The sequence below is a fragment of the Scyliorhinus torazame genome, chromosome 15 (assembly GCF_047496885.1).
Source record: "Scyliorhinus torazame isolate Kashiwa2021f chromosome 15, sScyTor2.1, whole genome shotgun sequence".
Classification (NCBI taxonomy): Eukaryota; Metazoa; Chordata; class Chondrichthyes; order Carcharhiniformes; family Scyliorhinidae; genus Scyliorhinus; species Scyliorhinus torazame.
The window spans coordinates 170,505,016-170,527,357 of NC_092721.1; the positions used below are offsets into that span (position 1 = coordinate 170,505,016).

A 22,342-nucleotide genomic window follows, 5' to 3' on the forward strand; every position below is an offset into this window, starting at 1 on the left:
TCTGACCTGATTCGCCAGTTTCAGGTGCGTCTCCTGAAGCATGACCACGTCTGCCTTTAGCTTCTTTAGGTGCGCAAGTACCCTTGCCCTCTTAATTGGCCCGTTCAACCCTCTCACGTTCCACGTGATCAACCGGGTTGGGGGGCTCTTTACCCCCCCCCCCCCCTCGTCGACTAGCCATCCCCTTTTTTAGACCAGCTCTTCACCCGGTTCCCACGCACCCGCTTATCCCCCCGACGGCGCCCTCCCGTCCCGACCATCCCATCCCGTAACAGCTCCCCCTTCCCCTTAGCAGCAGCAACCCAGTTAAACCCCCCCCCCCCCCCGCTAGATCCCTCTCTAGCTTAGTTGCTCCCCCCATATTGCTTCCGGAAGTCAGCAAACTCTGGCTGACCTCGGCTTCCCCTGTTTATCCTTAGCCTCCCATTATGTGAGGCCCCCTCCTTCCTGCGCCCCCTTTTCCCGCCACAATTTCCATAGCGCGGGAACAAAGCCCTCTCGGCCCCGCCCCTGATGGCGCAGCTTCCTCTCTCCTTCCCCCTCCCCTTCCCCACCGGCGCCCACATTTCTTCGTGTGTCCCCCCCTTCGAGGGGAAAGAAAATTTTCCCCCATCTGATTCACAGTCCCTTACCACCACCTCACTACTTCATTTCAAACACTCTTTCTCCAATCTAGTCCAACTTCTCCTCTTCAATAAATGTCCACGCCTCTTCTGCCATCTCGAAGTAGTGGTGTTTACCCTGGTGTGTAACCCACAGTCTTGCCGGCTGCAACATTCCGAACTTCACTTTCCTCTTGTGGAGCACCGCCTTGGCCCGATTGAAACTCGCCCTCCTTCTCGCCACCTCCGCACTCCAATCCTGATACACGCGGATCACCACGTTCTCCCACCTGCTGCTCCGTGTCTTTTTCGCCCATCTCAGGACCATCTCCCTGTCCTTGTAGCGGTGGAACCTCACCACTATTGCTCGAGGTATTTCTCCTTTGGTCTTCTCACGAGGACTCGATACGCTCCCTCCACTTCCAGGGGGCCCGTCGGGGCCTCAGCTCCCATTAAGGTATGGAGCATCGTGCTCACATACGCCCCAACGTCCGCTCCCTCTGCCCCTTCGGGAAGACCCAAGATTCTTAAGTTCTTCCACCTCAAGCTATTTTCCAGGGCTTCCAGTCTCTCCATACACCTCTTATGTAGTGCCTCGTGCGTCTCCGTCTTCACCACCAAGCCCTGTATCTCGTCCTCATTTTCGGCAGCTTTTGCCTTCACTCCACGGAGCTCCATCTCTTGGGTCTTCTGCGCCTCCTTGAACCCCTCAATCGCCTGCAGCATCGGCGCCAGCACCTCCTTCTTGAGCTCCTCCACACATCGCTGGAGGAACTCCTGCTGTTCCAGGCCCCATACCAACTGGCCTCCCTCCGCCGCCATCTTGCTTCTCACTTCCCTCCTTTGCCGCTGCTCCAGAGGATCCTCCGCAATCTGGCCACTATTATCTCTTCTGTCCATTCACATCCGGGGGGATTCCCTTCTATGTCACCTCACAGTGGGTTTAGCCTTCGAAAATTGCCACTGGGGCTCCCGATAAGAGCCCAAAAGTCCGTTAAAACGGGAGGTGCCGAAACGTGCGACTTAGCTGGTCATCGCCGCACCCGGAAGTCTCAAAACTGACTTTTAACTAGAGGTACCAGACACAGGATTACTTGCCAAACATTGGCTAGAGATCTTTTGAGCCTGCTTGAAGAGAGAGATCTGACACGCTGCCAGAATAATGCAGGATCTCTGGCTGTATTCTTCAGAAACTGCCTCTCCACTCGCCTTCCAGCCAAAAACTAAAACTGAAAACTCCGCACCTGGCTACTCCCAATAATACATCATCTCTATCCCACGAACTGGGGCATGAAAGCTTACTAAGGATGGATGTGATTCAGTGAACTTAAAACAAAGTCCGCTTTCGAGCATGTTTGGCGGGATTCTCAGCAGCTGCTGTGCCGGGATACACTCCACTAAGTTTTATTTTAGGGAGATTCTCCCCGCCGAGGCCAGACTTGTAGAGATTTCCTGCTGGTGCGTTGATCTCGCCAGCATGAATGGCTGCTCGCGGACCGGGCGCCATTTTGATTGTCAGACCTGACTTTCTCTCTCCCCGCCGCCGTCCCCACCCACCCCTGGTCCTCCCTCACTTTTCTCTCTGCTAGCTTGTCCTGGCGATTTATCTCTGGCTTCTGGCTTCTTATTTATTGATGTGTTGACCACAAACAGGTCTCGGAGCAGTCGGGTGAATGGCTCCCATATTTTGTGGAAGCCCTCTTCCGACCCACGGATAGCATCAGTTCTGTTGTTCCTATTCTCGGTGAAATGGAGATTGAAACACCTGAGCCACCCTCTGGGGATAAAACCAAAACTTTGAAGATTTAAAATAAAAACAGAAATGCTGGAGATACATACTACATCAGTCAGCATCAATAAAAAACAAGATGAGTTACATGTCACGATTCGCCGGAAACATTTCTAAGTTGATTTGTGGCGGGTTTTTCTGGGAGTTTCCCGCAGGCTCTGCCAGTGAGATCCCCACCGCTATTCACTGACACTGGGCGCGATCCTCAGGTCACACTGTGCCGGAAAAGCAGCTCCCCGCGGCGCAGTGTGGCCGGTGAAAGCCGGAGACCCTGCTCCCGGGATCTACCCGGCTCACAACGCCTCGCGAGACTCAATGCAATCTCGCGAGACGTTGCAAGGGGCATCCCACCCACAAGGGAGGGATCACTTTTTAGCAAATCTTCATATTAGAGCGAGGCAGTACTCTAATGTACAGATTCCTGAAGTATCTGAGGCTTTGGGATTCAATCCTTTCACCTCGGGCGATCTCGGGCAAATGCCGTTTGGTACTGGTCCCCACAAAGGAGGACCAGACGGAATGGCACTAATGGGGATCGTCGAGGGGATCGGGGGCTCGCAGCTGCATAACCTTTGGGCAGGGTGGTGTCCTGGCACTGCTGATGCCACCTAGGTACCCTGGCACTACCAGCTTGATACCCTGGCTGTACCTATCTGCCTCCCTGGCAGTGACACGTGGGTGCTGCCAGGCACTGCCAAGGTGCCCAGGTGGCGCTACCAAGGTTCAAGGCTGGCATTTTGCGCATGCGCTATTGGTCTGGGGCTGTCCAGTGAGGGTGTTGGGTGTGGGAGTGGGGGGGGGGCGGGGGGAGGTTGCTGGTGGACCCTCCCATGTTGTGTTCGGCTGGGGGTGGAGGTCAAGATTTATTGGGGGGCCTCGGAGATAAATAACGTCCCGATCTCTCGCTACAATGGGGAGTTCCAGCGAATGGAGCTCCCCATTGTAAAAAATGGGCCTATGTGTGGCCTCGGCCGCATGTTCCCTCTCGGGCCCCTTATTCAAAGTGAGTCACTTGTTTCCCGGTGCTCGGCCAGCAACGCTATTCAACGATAATTGGTCCCCTTAACGAGGCTTCACGGGCTTCTCACCGAAAATTAAGCATTGCCAGCTGATTTGCCTGGACCACGCTCGCCAGCCCCCGCTAACAAGATCGAGCTGCACTTGCTCAGCCAGCTCGCAACAATGGCTCCGATGATAACAGCCCTAAGATTTGAGTACGCTGAACTGTGGAGGCTCCTAGATGCGACGGAGGCCAGGACTTATGTACCGTTCCCTCGAGGGTCCTGAAAGGGGAACCCTTTCCCCATGCCTTGGACGAGGTAGTGGCAGCTGTGAGCTCGGGGACTGTGGCCAGGAGGACTACCCTCCAGTACAGAACAAACGCCAACGACCTACGCCGCGCAGCACGAGTGAGGAGACACAAACCTCCCACCCCCCAAGGGAGCATCCACACACAAACTCCCCATGCAACCCCCACCTCCCCCTCCAACCCCCTCCCCTTCAATCCTCTTTTCAACCCCCCCCCACCACTTTGAACCACGCATGTGGCTAACGATGCCCTCTCTGTGTATCGAGGGTCCAGACTGTCGGAGGGGTGCGGTACAAGACTTAAGAATCCTCACCTCCTTCAAGGAGCCTGCCCTGGAAGTGATTGGGGTAGCCGAGGACAGATTGGTCACCCTCGCGTAGGCTGGTGGACGCCGCAGTGGTGGGGAACCACCAGGCTCCACCTGGGGGACCTGTCAAATGCGAGTTGTTTTTACCTTACTGACTGCCCATCCTTCCCACTGACCACATGTCCATTATCCCGCAGTTTCTCCAGCTGAAGGTGCCCCGTCCCGGGCAGCCCCTCTCCTGACCCCAAGGAGAACACCTTGGAGGAGATTTCCGAGGTTGCAACTATTATAGTTGCGGCACAGCTGTCATTCCCACCCTCTACTAGCATAGATACATACACCTCGGTGGGGCATGTTAGTGGACGGATTTCGGGGACACAATCTGGTGAGCACCACACTGCTAATGATGTATACCAGGTGGAGGCAGTAAAGGAAACTATAATTTATGGGATCTTAACCTGTCAAACTACGCCAAGTTTGGGGGAAGCTTAGTTGATGAATCAAGTCCTGGCGCAATACGACAAGTTGTAAGATTTGTAATATTTGTAGACTGTGTTAAGTTAGTTGTTCGATTCCTTGTATTATTCGACTGTGTATAGTTGAAGGAATTTATATCATCTCTGCTATTCGGTTATCAGTAGCACTTTGCGAATACTGGAACTCAGCAGAAATTTGCAGTATAAACTTTTCAGGTGCCAAAAAGAATTGTTTTATTTGTAGTCGCTTGATTACAATTTGAAAGTCATTTAAAAGGCAATTCGTAGACAATTCGAAGCTTTCAGAGAATTACAGACATTATCTTTCTTTGCTTAGGCAGACAGCTCGAAAGTAACTTTTTAAAGGTCAAAGTCTGGCAATGAAACATGAAGAGAGAGAGAAAGCTAATCTTCAGCTAAACTCAAACTCAAAGTCAAAAGTGGACTAACATCACTGGCACAGACTGTTAAACTGACAACCCCCAAAAGACATCTCTAAAATGGAGACTAGAATCAAAGGCAAAAACTGACTAAACTAACAGAAAGACAAAAACTTAAAAAACTAAACCCAAAATGGCGGGGAAAAACTTTTTAGTTATACACTTTCATATCTGTCTTAAGTCATCTAATTACACCCCAATATAATCCTAATTGGTTTGGGTTAGACTCAAACACATTTGATTTGATGGCAAGCCGTCCATCTTCAATGTGCAACATCAGCTTTTCTGACCTAGCTGTTATCTGCATTGTGAACAATGGTGCTGTGTATCCAATCCCTTGACCTTGACAATTAGCACAAGACAGTATCATTATCTTGAAAATATGCATTTGCCAGAACAACGGACTTCAGTAAAAGTGAATTATGCTGTATAAATGGGTATTTAAAACTGGGGCTCAACATTTATGCTTAAACAGCTATCTTTTACCTATACTAGTTGTATTTGAAATACTTGGCTTCTACAGGCAGGCACCCCCAGGCGAGACAGCAGCCGGGGGTCCACTGGATCCCAGGATCTGGGGTTGCCTGGCATGGGTGTTGGGGGTTGCATTCGGGCTGTGGGGGGGAGGTCGGGTATTTTTTCAAGGCCTCGGAGATGGCGGGTCCCAATCTCTCGCTACAACAGGGAGATCCGAAGAGCGGAGCTCCCTGTAATGATATCTAGTATATCATCTTTGTATACATGAAAAATCATGTAGAATAGCCCCTGCCACCCCTTTAACCCTTCGCTAATCAATTCACCAAACAATGATAGAAAGTTTCTAGCAAAACAATAACTCCCACTGTTGGCATCTAATTACAAATGTCATCCAAATATATATGCAGCATGGGTCATTAATATTAACAGCAGCAATGATATAAGGCAGTGTTAATTTGTGTAAACCCTCTAGATGATCCCACCACAACTATTAAACAAACCAGAGAATACAAATTTTTACTTCAACAGCATCATGAAATATTATTCATTTGAGTGGAAGATATTCCATTAGTTATTTATAATACTGTGCAGTTGATAACAATGGTTTTGATGACTACGTCAGCCCTCGTTAAAATGCCCTGCACTTTGCAGTATCTGTACAGTATTTAATTTTGTGGTCCTAAACCTTAAAAGTGACCCCCCCCCCCCCCAACTTCCACTCCTCCACCTCCGCACACACCTCCACCGCCATAACCGCCACACACACCAACCCCTCGCCTCAACCCACACACCTCCACCCCTCGCCCATCTCCCTCGCTATCCCCATTTAGAACAAATCCTCAATCAAGGACACTCTCAGTTGTCCCCTCTGACTTTTGGGTACTTTGTGGCTTTTTTGGCGGGCTTTTCAAAATCGGAACCACAAAGCTGCTTGCAGGTCAGAAGCAGCAGCTCAAGTAAGCTGCAAAAACAACGTTTTTAAAAATCGGAATGATCAAGCTGATGGTTTTGATTTTTTTTTTAAAGTCTTTCTGGCCTGGTTCCTCACTCTGGCTGCCATTACAACTGTTTTAGACACCTGGTCAGCTCTGAACAGTGGCTAAGAGACTAAACCAGAGCTGCAACATTGTAAAGTTTTAAAACATTGCGGAAAGATCAATTTGTTCCAGGAGCGATAATATAAGAAATAGGGCTTGGTTATTTTATAAACAAACTTTATTAAAACAAAAGAGAAGAAAGCAATATTTAAACTTTTAACTTCAACCCTAACAATAGCAGATCACATGTAGTTTCTTAACCTGAACACAATAGTTCCCATTAAACAGCACTTTAGAGAAAATGCAGCTCTCATTCTGCTTGCACAAACAGGCAAAGGCAATACTTGCATTTACAAAACAATTTTTCTTCTGTTCGCGACATACGTTCTGAACCCTTTTCCAAAGCCTGCTTTGGTGGCAAATTTCATGACCTTCTCGGTCAATTTCTAAAGCCTTCTCTTCTGTAACTATTCAGAACAGCATTCTGTCTCTCTCTAAGCTCCGTCTAGCCCCTCAAACAAAGGTCCTCTGATGGGGTTCAAACCCATCAGAGTTCTCTTGGCTGTTTGATTGCTCACTCCTGTCTATACAAGATAACACAGCCATGCTATTGATATGCAACCGACCTCCCATTAATGGACAAAGAGGCCACCAAACTCTGTAATGGGCTAATAGCTGGTCAGACAGGAGTGTCCCGAAGAACAATGAATATGGGTCACCCTGTATGTTTCCACTAACGAGTTTAAGTCTGACTGGGACACTGTAACTCGGCCAGGTTTGCACGTATCCCTCTGATTCTGTGCTAGCAGGGTTTTTTCGTCAGTCTGTTTAACTCCTAAACTGCCTGCTACACTGGGGTCTCAGTTCGGAACCCAATTTCCTAATATCTCCCTCACGTAACACAACACTGAGCTCACAACCCAGCACCTGGGTCCTGGTGTTTTCTGCCATCTGCACCTCCCCCCCCCCACTCTTGAGCTCTGATCAAAGGCAGTCCATTCTTCTTACCTAACCTTCAGGATTTTAGACAAGTGGTTGGAAAGCGAAGGGAAACACAGAAAACAGTAAAATTAAAATGCAGGTACTAACCTGCGAGCTCCACTTCCACAGGCACAAACCCCAAAGCAGAAGAGAGAGTACACCACAAACGACTCTCCAGTTCCAGCTCCTGTCACGAGGTGCGAGATGAGGCGTTATTCAGAATAACAGCAATCACTAACCAAGCAGCCTGTCAATCTGGATGCTTTACATGCCTGATTAGCTGCTTTGGACATTGACCATCCTGAGTGACAGGCTACTACTAAAACCTATAGTTGAGATTAATTCTGCTGGGGCAGACACTTCTGCGACTGCCATTACAGGATTTTTCCCTTGAACCTCCTGAAACATTTTGCGAATCCCAGTTTGGGAACTATTAGTCTGCTGCGATTCTTAGGAAGACCATGTGGAAAAGTCTGGGGAAATATTTCACAAATTAGAAAAAACTGACTTTAAAAAAATATATTTCTATTGTCCTTTTTCACATTTTCTTCCAAATTTACACCCACCAACAAACACTAAACAGTAACAAATACATTGTGAATCCCCTTATCAACAACAACAATCCCATCTTCCCACCAAATCCCCAAACAACAGCCCACATGTTAACATGAGCAAAAAACAAGAAGGCATCGGGAAACACCCATAGTCACCATTAACACATACGTTTCTTCCCCCCCCCATCAACTCTCCCAATCCCCCCCCCTCCTAATGTTCGATATAATCTAATTCTTGAAAGTGCATAATGAATAACGGCCATGAATTGTAGAACCCCTCCATCCTTCCCCTCAGTTCAAACTTAACCGTCTCATGAGTTAAGAATTCCAACAGGTCCCCTCGCCATGCCAGGGCACAGGGCGGAGAGGTTGATCTCCATCCCAACAGGATCCGCCTTCGGGCGATCAATGAGGCAAAGGCGACAACATCTGCTCCTCACCCATTTCCAACCCCACGAAAAACTGACTTAGTGATAGAATCAGAATCACAGAAATGCACAGTGCAGAATAGGCCCTTCAGCCAACAAATGAAAAACACCTGACCTAAGTACCTAATCCCATTTGCCAGCACTTGGCCCATAGCCTTGAATGTTAAGATGTGCTAAGTGCTCATCCAGGTACTTAAAGTATGTGAGGCAACCGGCTTCTACACCATCCCAGGCAGTGCACTCCAGACCGTCACCACCCTCTGGGTAAAGAAATTCTTCCTCACATTCCCCCCCCCCCACCCCAAACCACCTGCCCCTCACCTTGAACTTGTGTCCCTTGGGACTAACTCTTCAACTAAGGGGAACAGCTGCTCCCTATTCACCCTGTCCATGCCCCTCATAATCTTGTACACCTCGATCAGGTCGTCCCTCAGTCTTCTCTGCTCCAATGAAACCAACCCAAGCCTATCCAACCTCTGCGTAACATAAATGTTCCATCCCAGGCAACATCCCGCTCCAGTACAATCACTCCTTCCTATGATGTGGCGACCTGAATTGCACATTACAAATATAAATTTGGTGAAAGTGAATTTGCCAAGGCCAGGGTCACTTATTTAGGACAGGGTCAAGGTCAAAAGTTGCCTAGAGAAGCTAAATTTCAAGGGATTATGGACTTTCTTGCCCCTAAAATCAAACGTGGATTGTTGCAGTTCCTCAATGTGTGGATTTTACAGGAAGTTTATTCAGAATTTCAGCACAGCAGCTGCTCTGTGAACAAAGTTAAATATGACTGGACATTGTCTTGTCAGACTGCCCTCAACAGATTAAAGACTGACTTTATAAATAAGGCCGTGTTAACTGCTCCAGATTTCAACAAATTATTCAAGGTAGCAGTTGATGTCAGTGATGTGGATGCCAGAGCCATGTTGTTACCGGATGATGATACTAACATAGAGTGTCCAGTCAGTTATTTCTCTAGAAAACGTAATCCTTCTCTTCGAAAGTAGCCCATAATAAAGTCATTGGCCGCTTCTGGGGTTTTAAAGTAGTATTCCTGGCCCTCGTAAGTCACCCATAATTCTGCTGGGTAGAGCACCCCAAGCCTGATCTGCCGTCGATACAGCACCGCCTTGGCCCCATTGAATCCTGCACGCGTTTTGCCAGTTCAGCTCCAATGTCCTGGTATATTCAGACTTTGTTCCCCTCCCTTTTGCAGTTCTGCTTCTCACTGGCCCAATTGCAGGATCTTCTCTTTTTCCACAAACTTGTGGAGTCATACGATCACCGCCCATGTCGGCTCCCCAGCTCTTGGCTTCTGCCTCAGAGACTATGCGTTCTATTCGCCTCTGGGGCCTTGTGCAGCACCCCCTCCGCCACCAGCCCCGCCAGCATCCTCGAGACATACCTCGTGGCACTCGTGCCTCCCACTCCTTCCGGCAGATCGACGATGCACAGGTTCTGCCTTCTCATCCTATTCTCTTGCTCTTCCACCTTTGCTCTCCGCGTCTTGCAAAGGTCTCCTAAGAGCCCCATCCCTGCCTCCAATGCCACCACTCAATCGCTGTGGTCCGACATCACCCTCTCCATCTCTTGGACCTGCGACCCCTGTACCTCCAAATACTTTTCAACCTTCCTATCGACCCTGGCCTTGGCAAATTCACTTTCACCAAATTTATATTTTTAATGTGCAATTCAGGGATGCCACAGCCCTTTCGATCTGTCCTCCTGCATCTCTTTTTCCTTTGTTGACAGAACTCCTCCCTGATGAAAGCCATCAACTGTTCCATTTGGGGCCTTCAAGCTTGCACTGTCCCTTCCCCCTCTGCCATCTTTCCAATAGCTGCTGCGCTACAGGTCTCTTCCAACTCCTTGGCCAGGTCTTTCACTTTCTTCTGCCAGGTTTGGTAATCCGCTGACATGCCACACACTGGGGGGGGGGGCATCTCCGACCTTCAGCTACGCTTTTCCGTTAAAGTTTTTCCTGTTTTCGGGTAAAGAGAGCTCTTTCCTGTGCCTTCAAGCAGGAGTTGCCCTGTGTGCGTCCCCACCGAAAGTCGTAAATAGCCAATAGTTGAAAAGGAAGCATTAAGCCTTAGCTTTGGTTCTTTAACTGCTTGAAATATATATTTCCAGAAACTGTGATCTACATGGACTATTATCCATCGGCAGCATGGTAGCTCAGTGGTTAGCACAGTTGCTTCACAGCTCCAGGGTCCCAGGTTCGATTTCCGGCTTGTGTCACTGTCTGTGTGGAGTTTGCACTTTCTCCCCGTGTCTGCGTGGGTTTCCTCCCACAGTCCAAAGATATGCAGGTTAGATGGATTGGCCATGCTAAATTGCCCTTAGTGTCCAAAAAGGTTAGGTGGGGTTACAGGGATGGGGACAGGGTGGATGTGTGGGTTTAAATGGGGTGCTCTTTCCAAGGGCCGATGCAGACGCGATGGGCCGAATGGCCTCCTTCTGCACTGTAAAATTTATGATTCTATGATTCACTAGTGTTTTGGGAGAAATTCTAGACCAGATTCTCCTCTTCTGTTGTTGGAGTGTGATGCTGCAAACACTTGCTTTAAAAATTGTTCATGTTGCAGGGAGGGATAACATAATTGGGGTCACTTTATCCAGAGTGTGAGTATTCATTGAAGCAACTCATAGCTCTTTTAAAAAATTTGTTATTCTGGATATACAGCACAGCATAAACTAATGATGTAGGTCGGAATTTTCCTGCCATTGGGATTCCCTTTTTCTGCAGGCAGGGCATCCCGGCCAACGGGTTTCCCAGTGGCATGGAGTGGATTCAATGGAAAATCCCATTGACAAGAGGCGGGAAGAAAATCCCATCGCCAACGAAAGGCCAGAGAATTCTGGCCATAAATTCTGGAGTTAAAATGGTAGAATAGTGCAAAAACCTAACACCCAACAACCTACTGATCCAGGCACAGGGGTGCAACCATTTATTAAAAATTCTTCAGCTATGGTTTTAGTTTAAATTTGCAAACTGCAAGATTTAAAGTCCCCATAAGGCTAACAACAATTCTTCATCTTGTTTTGCTTCAGAGATACACTGGACCAGAGAAAGGGGAGAAAAATGTCTGCTGGTGTGGAAAAGGCTTGCCATCGATGTATTTCAAAAATTGCCAGCAATGGTAAGTAGCATATGGGGCTCGAATCCCCGTTTGGGAGACTATGGGCAGGATTCTCCCTTGCCCGACTCCAAAATTGGGAACGGCGAGCGGGCAGAGAATGGCTCCCAATGCCAAAATCTCGGCAGGCACCGGTTTGATGCCGGGTTGCGATGCTCCGCCCCCTCCAAATCGGCATCATCAAGATGCGCGCAGTCGTTTGAATATCATTAACGGGCCCCTCCGCAATGCTCCGCCTCCGATGAGTCGATTTCCCGATGGTGCAGGCCACATGTGGTCTCAGCGGTCGTGGGCCTGCGGAGAGATAGAGGGGGCGTGCAGGCAGTGTCCAGCACCGCCATACTCCGCCGAGAGCCGTGCAGTTGACCAGGAGCTTGTGCCAGGGCTGGGGGAGTAGTGGGGGGTGGCCAGGAAGTGAGCTGTTGGGTTGGGATGGACGGGCACGCGGTCCAGCTCAACCATCGCCATCTTTTACAGTGCGATCGGTGCGTGTGTGGAGGGTGTAGGTGTACGTGCGGCTGCAGCTTGTCAGCCTTGCTCATGTCCAGCACGGACCCAGCGATTCTCCCATAATATAGCAAACAGTGAGTGAGATGTGGGGCGAAATTCTCCGGAAACGGCGCGATGTCCGCCGACTGGCGCCCAAAACGGTGCAAATCAGACGGGCATTGCGCCGCCCCAAAGGTGCGGAATGCTCCGCATCTTTGGGGGCCGAGCCCCAACATTGAGGGGCTAGGTCGGCGCCGGACGAATTTCCGTCCCGCCAGCTGGCGGAAAAGGCCTTTGGTGCTCCGCCAGCTGGCGCGGAAATGACATCTCCGGGCGGCGCATGCGCGGGAGCGTCAGCGGCCACTGACAGCTTCCCACGCATGCGCAGTGGAGGGAGTCTCTTCTGCCTCCGCCATGGCGGAGACCGTGGCGGAGGCGGAAGGGAAGGAGTGCCCCCACGGCACAGGCCCGCCCGCAGATCGGTGGGCCCCGATCGCGGGCCAGGCCACCGTGGGGGCACCCCCCGGGGCCAGATCGTCCCGCGCCGCCCTCAGGACCCCAGAGCCCGCCCGCGCCGCCTTGTCCCGCTGGTGAGGTAGGTGGTTTAATTTACGCTGGCGGGACAGGCATTTTAGTGGCGGGGCTTCGGCCCATCCGGGCCGGAGAATCGAGGGTGGGGGGCCCGCCAACCGGCGCGGCGCGATTCCCGCCCCCGCCGAATCTCTGGTGCCGGAGAATTCGGCAACCGGCGGGGGCGGTATTCACGCCAGCCCCCGATGATTCTCCGCCGGCGGGAGTCTCCGTTTTGCCGGCACCGGGGGGTTTCCCGATGGCGTGGGGCTGCCCCACAATGGGAAACCCCATTGACCGGCCGGTGTTACGGAGACTCCCGCCGGCCGGTCGGTGCAGAAATGTGGCGGGGCGGGTAGGAGAATTTCGCCCCACATGTTCTGACCCTTAAGCCTGTAGGTTTGATGGATGTCGGGTGAACATGAGGAAGTTTAGTACTGTCCCATTCAAGAATAGACTTCCCATTTTTGAGATGCATGCGCCGCAATGATGCTGTTTTGGAGGGGGCGGAGCACACGAAACCGCCCCCGATTTTGGCAACAAAAGGGATTCTCCGCCTGATCGCCGATTACGAAATTGGCGCAGGGAACGGAGAATCCCACCCCCTATTTCTTCAAACGAAGATCTTGGGTGGGATTCTCCTGTACCCGGCGGGGGGTCCCGGCGGGACGGAGTGGCGTGAACCACTCCAGCGTCGGGCCGCCCCAAAGGTGCGGAATCCTCCACACCTTCAGGGGCTAGGTCGGCGGCGGAGTGGTTTGCGCCCCCCCCCAGCTGGCGTGGAAGGCCTTTGGCGCCGCGCCAGCCGGGGCCGAAGGGGCTCCGCCGGCCGGCGCGGGTCTGCGCATGCACAGGAGCGTCAGCGGCTGCTGAGATCCTCCCCGCGCATGCGCAGGGGGGGGGGGGGTTAACCTTTGCGCCGGCCATCGCGGAGGCTTACATGACCGGCGCGTAGGAAAAGAGTGCCCCCACGACACAGGCCCGCCCAGGGATCGGTGGGTCCCGATCGCAGGCCAGGCCACCGTGGGGGCACGCCCCGGGGCCAGATCGCCCCGCGCCACCCCCAGGACCCCGGAGCTCGCCCGCGCCTCCAGGTACCGCCGGTATGGGATCTAGTCCAATTTATGCCGGCGGGACCTGCACAGGACGAGCGGGACTTCAGCCCATCGCGGGTCGGAGAATCGCTGAAGGGGAGCCCGCCGTCCAGCGCGCCGCGATTCCCGCCCCCGCCAAATCTCCGGCGCCGGAGAATCCGACGGGGGCGGGATTCATGCCGTCCCCCGGCGATTCTCTGACCCGGCGGGGGGTCGGAGAATCCCGCCCCTTGTTCTCATCAACCACCTGCAAAATAATCTCTACCTTTGCTCTTCACAGCAGCAGCTGTTTCTGTCTTCTTGTCCCACCCGCTTGGTCGAGAAAAACAGCTGTCCCTCTGTTTCAAAGTATGAAAATCACTGGGGCTGGTTCAGCACCGTGGGCTAAACAGCTGGCTTGTAATGCAGAACAAGGCAGCAGCGCAGGTTCAATTCCCGTACCGGCCTCCCCAAACAGGTGCCGGAATATGGCGACTAGGGGCTTTTCACAGTAACTTCATTGAAGCCTACTTGTGACAATAAGCGATTATTATTATTAAATGGTCACTTGATTTTCAATAGGTTTTGGTTTCTAATCACATGGGACTGCCTCCGGGCACAATTAGTATGGTCACCAAACCCCCTCCAGGCCATTCTATTTCTCCTTAAATTTAAAAAGAGACTTTGCAATATGACAGTCTTACAAAAATTTCACATTTGTAACAATTGTTATGCCACCCTGGACAAGTATGTGGTCAATCCACAATTCAGGCTGTGCAAGTTAGGTGGATTGGCCATGATAAAGTGCCCCTTATTGAGGTTAGGTGGGGTTACGGGGTTTGGTTGGAGGTGTAGGCCTAGGTAGGGTACTCATTCCTAGGGTTCGTGTGGAATCAATAGGCGGAATGATCTCCATCTGCACTGTAGGGATTCTATGATTGAGCTAAAATCCTTGGTGGCGCAGTGGTTAGCACTGCTGCCTCACAGCTCCAGGGTTCCAGGTTCAATTCCAGCCTTGGGTGGAGTTTGCACTTTCTCCCCGTGTCTGCGTGGGTTCCCTCCGGGTACACCGGTTTCCTCCCACAGTCCAAAGATGTGCAGGTGAGGCGGATTGGCCTTTAGTGTCCAAAAGGTTAGGTGGGGTTACTGGGTTATGGGGATGGGGTGGAGTTGTGGGCTTAAGTAGGGTGCTCTTTCCAAGGGCCAGTGCAGACACGATGGGCTGAACGGCCTCCTTCTGCACTGAAAATTTTATAATTTCAGCCCCATGTGCCCCGGAGTCGCACCTCAAGTGAATTAACCAATAATTCTTGTAAATATTCCCAAAGTCTTTGGCCGTTAGCTGCTCAATGATTACCAGGTTTGTAAGTTGAAACATGATTACTGTTTATTTATAAAATATTAATGGTGAAATACGCAGCAGATACAGTTGGTTGAATATTAATATGTACCTAACTCCTACTGTAACTGGCCTCCCCTCACCCTCTACACACACAGAATTTCGGTGATGGATCCTTGCAGGCTTTCTCCACAGTAAGCTTGAGAATCACAGTCCTTGTTTTGCAGCCGGTACTCACAACATGCCTGCTGAGACACAGTTCCAGCTTCGTCAGACTTTGCTGTCAGTTTGTGGCCTGCCTTCAGGCTCTGCTTTCAGGAATTCAACACCCGCAGGATTATAAACAAGAAGGAACATGAAGGACCCTTACACAAAATAGACACCACTGTGGTTGACCTTTGAGCGGCCTTGTGACAAACATGGACCACCACACATGCTCCCAGGATCCATGGGGAAAGGGTGGCAGATACAAAATGCTACTTTTTAGAGAACAGTTCCTTCGGACCTAGAATAGGAAGCAGTGATTTGAGAATTTGGGAGGCTTAGAGAATTGTGAATTGCGAACATTTTAATTGTTGCAATAATTAATCACATATGGGAAACCATCAGGTCAACTTGCAATTTGCAACTATTTAATTGATAGATTTGATGACAGATGTTTGAGAGAGTTTTGGAAAACTTAGACATTCCTTAAAAACAATTCGGATTTCAGGAACTCCCTGGCTTACAGAATTTGTGTCTGTTGTGTGTTAAAGATTGGAAGCATGCCTGATCATGTGTCCTATATTGTGTGAATGCTTGAATTATGTTTTTTAAAATATTTTCCCCTTTTGGAACCCAGCTTGACTCTAATTCCAGTCTATTGGAATAGAGAGTGAATATCCAAGAGGTGTTACCTGAGCTGTTAACAATTCTATTCAGGGTAAAGTGTGACTCTCTACCTATTGGCATGTTTATTCACACTGTGAGATGATGATGGATAATATAATGATGGGGTCAGCTACAATAAAACGGTGGATCAGGGGAGAAGGGAAGGAGAATAACTGTTTTGTATCCTTTACTTATGGCTAAAGTATTTGAATTTTTTTAAATTTAAAGTACCCAATTCGTTTTTTTGCCAATTCAGGAGCAATTTAGCATGGCCAGTCCACCTTCCTGCACATCTTTGGGTTGTGGGGTTGAGACCCACGCGCACACGGACAGTGACCCGGGGCTGGGATCGAACCGTGGTGCCGTGAGGCAACAGTGCTAACCACTGCACCACCGTGTTGCTCCCAAAGTATTTGTAAATTTTAATCTTGGTTGAAACATGTTCAAAAATCACCTAAAATCCGGTGGTTCGAATGTGAAATTCAAAAGTTTCCGGTCGGCTCTAAGAACACACCAGGAGATGGCACAATTTTGATGTATATGTGTTCAAATTTGTTGCCTGGGTGTCTACAATCAGCGACCAATGCTTCTTCTGTTCTGGTAACTAAAGCATTTCAGACTCACAACCTGTGGGTAGGATCTGCCCAGATTATATATTATAATTTTCAGTTAATGTTAAATAGAGTCACGAGTGATGTCAAGCTTCTCATTGCTTTAATGAGCCTGCTTGTTTATAGGAAATGATGCAGTTTACTGCTCCTCATAATCTGCTCATTTTATTTCCAGTATGGTGAAAACAAAGAATTTGACATCTTTATCTATTTATATGCACAGCTTGCTTTATCTTCGGGCTGCTTGCTTTCCTTGCATTGCCGCTGTCCATGGCCTTTGTGGGTGAGAAACTTTATTTTCATCAAATATTGTATAGAATGAATAAAGTATACATGTTTTAGCAATGCCAACTGTTGTATTATAGGTGCACGTTTTGTTCTTAAATAAGCAGTATACTTGATTTAAAGTAATTTATTTGCATTTTCATTCAAAACTGCTGTTATTTCATCTCCGTTTATCTCCTCAGTTTATGAGTTTGTCAGAATTGCTATTTCTTGGGGTTTTTTTTCGTAAATGTAATGCGATGTGCCTTGACCTCAGTTACACGATTATACTTATCTCTACGTGCATATTCTTACTGCAGAACTACCTCACACAGACTGAGGTGAACAGCTCACCAGGCACATGAACACATGCTTGACATCTACTTGCAGGGCAATATTGAGACTGGTACTTGAGAGTTACTGCAATCTTCTGAGGTACCAGTAGATACTTCTCCAGAAATGAGAAATGTCTTTGGTCTTTGGAAGCAGCAGAGCACCTTGTTTCAAAACATAGAAACATAGAAAATAGAAGCAGGAGGAGGCCATTCTGCCCTTCGAGCCTGCTCCGCCATTCATTTTGATCATGGCTGATCATCAAGTTCAATACCCTGATCCCGCCTTTTCTCCCATATCCATTGATCCTTTAGCCCCAAGAGCTATATCGAATTCCTTCTAGAAATTACACAACGTTTTGTCCTCAGCTACTTTCTGTGGTAGCGAATTCCACAGATTCACCATTCTCTGGGCTAAGAAATCCCTCCCCCTTATCTTCAAACTATGACTCCTGGTTCTGGACTCCTCCACTATTGGGAACATTCTTTTTGAATCTACCCTGTCTAATCCTCTTAGAATTTTGTACGTTTCTATGAGATCCCCTCTCACTCTTCTAAACTCCAATGAATATAATCCTAACTGACTTAGTCTCTCCCCATATGACAGCCTGGTAAACCTTTGCTGCACTCCCTCCACAGCAAGAACAACCTTCCTCAGGTAAAACTCCACGCAATACTAGGTGTTCAAGTGCACAGTCTGTTGTTGAAGTCACATTCACTGCTGATGATAGCGATTTAGCTGTATAGTGTCTCGGGCTTTGACCCTTGGGTTTTATGACGTCAACATGAATAAAGCAGAACAGTTGTTCACACTAAATCCTATTGGAAAACAGTTTAGAGTTTTATCTGTGGACCTAGAAATATCAAGGGCTGGATTTCTTCCACCTGTTTTAGATGTTAGCTGAGGTGACTGATTAAGGAAAATTAGCGATTTAGACATCAGGCCGGGAATTCGCTGTTCCCTGCCGCTAAGATCGGGAATCCCGATTGGGCGGAGAATCCCACTTCGGGCCAAAAATAGGATCGGCGTCGGTCGGCAAACCTGTCCCCAGTCTCTGCTTCTGCCCTGCCGGCCATAGCGGGCTTCCTGTCCCACATGGGAACATGCAAAACAGCTGATTTTCATTCATTAAAATGTAATTAACGGGTTGGAAGCCCATGCTCCAACCCCCACAGCGGGAACTCCACTTTGGTGTAAGTATTGCTAAGTGCAGTCATGGAACCCGAGGGGGGGGTCAAGGGGATCGGCCTATTGTTCATGTGCTCTTCTCTTGCTGCCAGGCTGCAGAGGGAGGGTCCCACAAGGGTCTAGAATGGGTAAGCAGCTGTCCCCAGGAACCTCCTCCGGGATGGGTGTCACATGCCCCTTCCAGCCCTGGGCAACCTGAAAACCACTCTTGGTCTCTGTTCAAGATCTTCTTCCTGGTCTGACCTCTTTGAACTCTGAAGTGGCCTTCTCAATCTGAACTGCTGTGTCTGGCAGCTGATTTGCAGACTAGACAGTTCAGTGAAGAATCAAGCAGCTAAGTGGTTTCACTTCCTCTATTTTAACCGCAGAAAGTACTTACCATTGTTGAAGTGATCAGCAGCTGTCAATCATAACAAGAATGTTTATAAACATTGCAGTTAGAATCAAGAGGGTTACTTCAGATGAATTCAAGCATGAAGAGAAAGATAAATAATCAAACCTCCTGGCAGCTGTGTTTAAACCAGTAAGTTGTCAATCAAAGGCAATTTTTTTTTTGTTCATGGGGTGTGGGTGTCTCTGGGCCAGCATTTATTGCCCAACCCTCAGGGCATTTAAGAGTCAACAACATTGCACATTGCTGTGGGTCTGGAGTCAATGTATGCCAAATCAGGCTCTGGGTCTTTGGATTACGAGCCCAGCAACAATACCACTGCACTGTGAAATTGAACGAATGCTCAGAATTTCAAAGGTCCTCGGGATTTCAAGCCTTTTCAAATGTGGGCTTTTAAGGAAGGCTCAAACATTTCAAAAAGCAGCAGTTTCAAAAGCAAAGGGCTAGGGAGCAGATGTGAGGAAAAGGAAGTGTTCCTGGCTTGATTCGTCACTGACCTGTGTGGTCTGCTCATCAGCTGTCAGGAAGAGCAGTTCAAAGTGAGAAGGCAACTTCAAAGTTAAACAGGTCAGACCAGGGTGAAGATCTTGAACTGAGGGCTGCCTGAGATCCTCATGCCAAGAGTGATCTTCAGGTTGCCCAGGGCTTGAAGGGGCAGTCCAGACACGGGAACCCCATCCTGTGGGACAGTCCTGGAGTCAATCCCTTACCCACAGCTGGAGACCACTCAACTCCCAGAAACCTTAGGAGATCCCCCTCTGCAGCCGTGCAGCGGCAAAGGAGCACACGAGCAATGGGCTGACCTGACCCCCCCCCCCCCCCCCCCCCCCCTTGGGGTCCATCACATAACAATCTTTATTATTGTCACAAGTAGGCTTACATTAACACTGCAATGAAGTTACTGTGAAAATCCCCTAGTCGCCACATTCCGGCGCCTGTTTGGGTACACGGAGGAAGAATTCAGAATGTCCGATTCACCTAACAGGCATGTTTTTCGGGACTTGTAGGAGGAAACAGGAGCGCCTGGAAGAAACCCACGCAGATACGGGGAGAACGTGCAGACTCCTCACAGACAGTGACCCGAGCAGGGAATCGAACCCGGGTCCCTGGCGCTGTGAAGCAACAGTGCTAACCACATGCACTGCCTTTCAGGCTACTGAATCCGCCCACTAGGCTACGGAATCACTGCCAAGGTGTCAGTGCCATGGTACAATGGGGCATTGAACCATTGGCAATGTCAGGGGGCAGGGACTGAAGGACAGGGCCTGGGGTCACCATCATATGTGCATGGTGTGGGGTATGACCTGTCATTCCCGTGGTGTGGGGGAGGATGCTCCTCCTTGATGAGGGATGGAGGATGCTCTCATGTCAACGAGGAGTTAACATTTGCGTTGTAGGGGGCCTGTCCCTGGCAACACGTCTACCAATCAGAGTTCACTTCCAACCAATTTGCACCATCTTCTCATGAAGTTTATATTGCTGTCCCCTTTACATTTGATATTCTTGTGAATTGTTCTGATGAGTGCAAGATGAAAAGCTTCGGCAACATGTATTCTTTTTCAATTTTCTAAAGCAATTTTTATATATTTTTTAAAAATTCATTTTTAGGGGATGTGGGTTTCACTGGCTAGGCCAGCATTCGTTGCCCATCCATATTGCCCTTGAGAATCATAGGATCATAGAATTTACAGTGCAGAAGGAGATCATTCGGCCCATCGAGTCTGCACCGGCCCTTGGTAAGAGCACCCTACTTAAGCTTAAGCACCCACCTCCACCCTATTCCCATAAACCAGTATTCTCACCTTACCTTTTGGACACTAAGGGGCAATTTAGCATAGCCAATCCACCTAACCTGCACATCTTTGGACTGTGAGAGGAAACTGGAGCACCCGGAGGAAACACACGCACACACGGGGAGAACGTGCAAACTCCACACAGACAGTCACCAGAGGCCGGAATTGAACCCGGGACCCTGGAGCTGTGAAGCAACAGTGAGCGGCATTGCGGACTTGGACTGCAGAGGCAGCGGGAAAATGTAGGCCTCCCTGACCGGTCAGCCGGGAGCAGAGAATCGCTGGGCGGGCCTCTGGCAATGGCCCCCCAGCCACGCGGAGTACTCCGCGAACACGCCGATTCTCGGGTCCCGGAGAACCGCTGGACACCCGGTGCTGGGCCCGATTTCAGCGTGAAAGTTGATTCTCCGCCCCCGCGCCAAGCGAGATTTTGGCAGGGGGCTGCGGAGAATCCAGCCTAAGGTTTTCCAACAAACAGTGAGCACTCACAATTTTCCATACACATTTTTATTGTTGCGACATTAGCAATGAGCAAAATTCTTACCCTGTGCTTTGTGCCTGTTCACTTGTATATAAACCTGTGTTCATGTAGTCTTATCCCAATTGCATATTTCAGGAATGAAGTTCCTGGATAGTTGCCCAATTCAGCCATTGATTCCATTGTATTTGCTGGTTGGAGGAATAATCGGCAGTTTAAAGGTAGGGTATCACTATTAAACTAAGTGTATGTCAACATTTATCAATACCTTTGTAAAGAACTTGCAACTCAAGCTGGTCCGCAATTGTTGAAGTGAAATACAACTTAGTTTTGGTTTGGTGTAATATTTTGCCCCATTTGTGAATTGTTCCCCTATATTCAAATAGAAGCAGGCTTTAAAATCTACGGTTTTGGGGTTAGAATTGTAGAATCACCACAGTGCAGAAGGAGGCCATTCAGCCCATCGATTCTGCACCGACACTTTGAAAGAGCCCCGGCGTCCACAACCTATCACCATAACCCAGTGACCCCACCTGATCTTTTAGACACTAAGTGGCAATTTAACATGGCCAATCCACCTAACCTGCACATCCCTGGACACTAATGGGCAAATCAGAATGGCCAATTCACCTGACCCACACACCTTCAGACTGTGGGAGGGAGCCAGAACACCCGGAGGTAACCCACACAGTCACATGGAGAATGTGCAAACTCCACACAGACAGTGACCCAACGCTGGATTTGAACTCAGGTCACTGGCGCTGTGATGCAGCAGTGCTAACCACCCTGTTGTTGAAAAGCCAGCACCAAGTGCCTTATACAGTGAGGATACAAATATTTGTTTACATGACCTTAAGGGGTTTGACAAGATAGATGATGGGTGGCTGTTTCCCCTGGCTGGAAAATCCAGAACTCGAGTTCGCAGCCTTCGAATAAGTGTTGGTCATTTAGTACTGAAATGAGGAGAATTTTCTTCACTCAAAAGCTTGTGAATGTTTGAAATTCTCTACCTCAGAGAGTTTGCGGATGCTCAGTCGTTGAACATGTTCACAGCGACTTCCGGGTGCGGCGATGACCAGCTAAGTCGCACGTTTCGGCAGCTCCCGGCGGAACGGACTTTTGGGCTCTCAATAAGAGCCCCAACGGCAATTTTAACGGCTAAAAGCACTGTGCGGTATACCAGAAGGGAATCCCCCCTGGATACGGATGGAAAAAGGAGAGGAAAGTGGCCGGATTGCGGTGGATCCTTTAGAGCAGCGGCAAGGAAGGCAAGCAAAAACCAAGATGGCGTCGGAAGGTGGCAGTTTAATATGGGGCCCTGAACAACACGAGTTTTTGAAACACTGCGTGGAAGAGCTTAAAAAGGAGATGAAGAAGGAGCTGTTGGCCCCGATATTACAGGC

The 22,342-nt window shown here is 49.4% G+C and overlaps 1 protein-coding gene across 1 annotated transcript in view; it reads left to right on the plus strand.

Moving 5' to 3' along the window:
* Positions 1 to 22,342, plus strand: part of LOC140391984 (transmembrane protein 272-like) — a 42,881-nt gene that overhangs the window by 13,137 nt on the left and 7,402 nt on the right. Inside the window, exons 2-4 of the mRNA XM_072477096.1 lie at positions 11,455 to 11,543; positions 16,716 to 16,775; positions 21,078 to 21,160. Coding sequence (XP_072333197.1) covers positions 11,486 to 11,543; positions 16,716 to 16,775; positions 21,078 to 21,160 — 201 coding nt within the window. The 5' untranslated portion in view covers positions 11,455 to 11,485. The remainder of the gene's footprint in view (positions 1 to 11,454; positions 11,544 to 16,715; positions 16,776 to 21,077; positions 21,161 to 22,342) is intronic.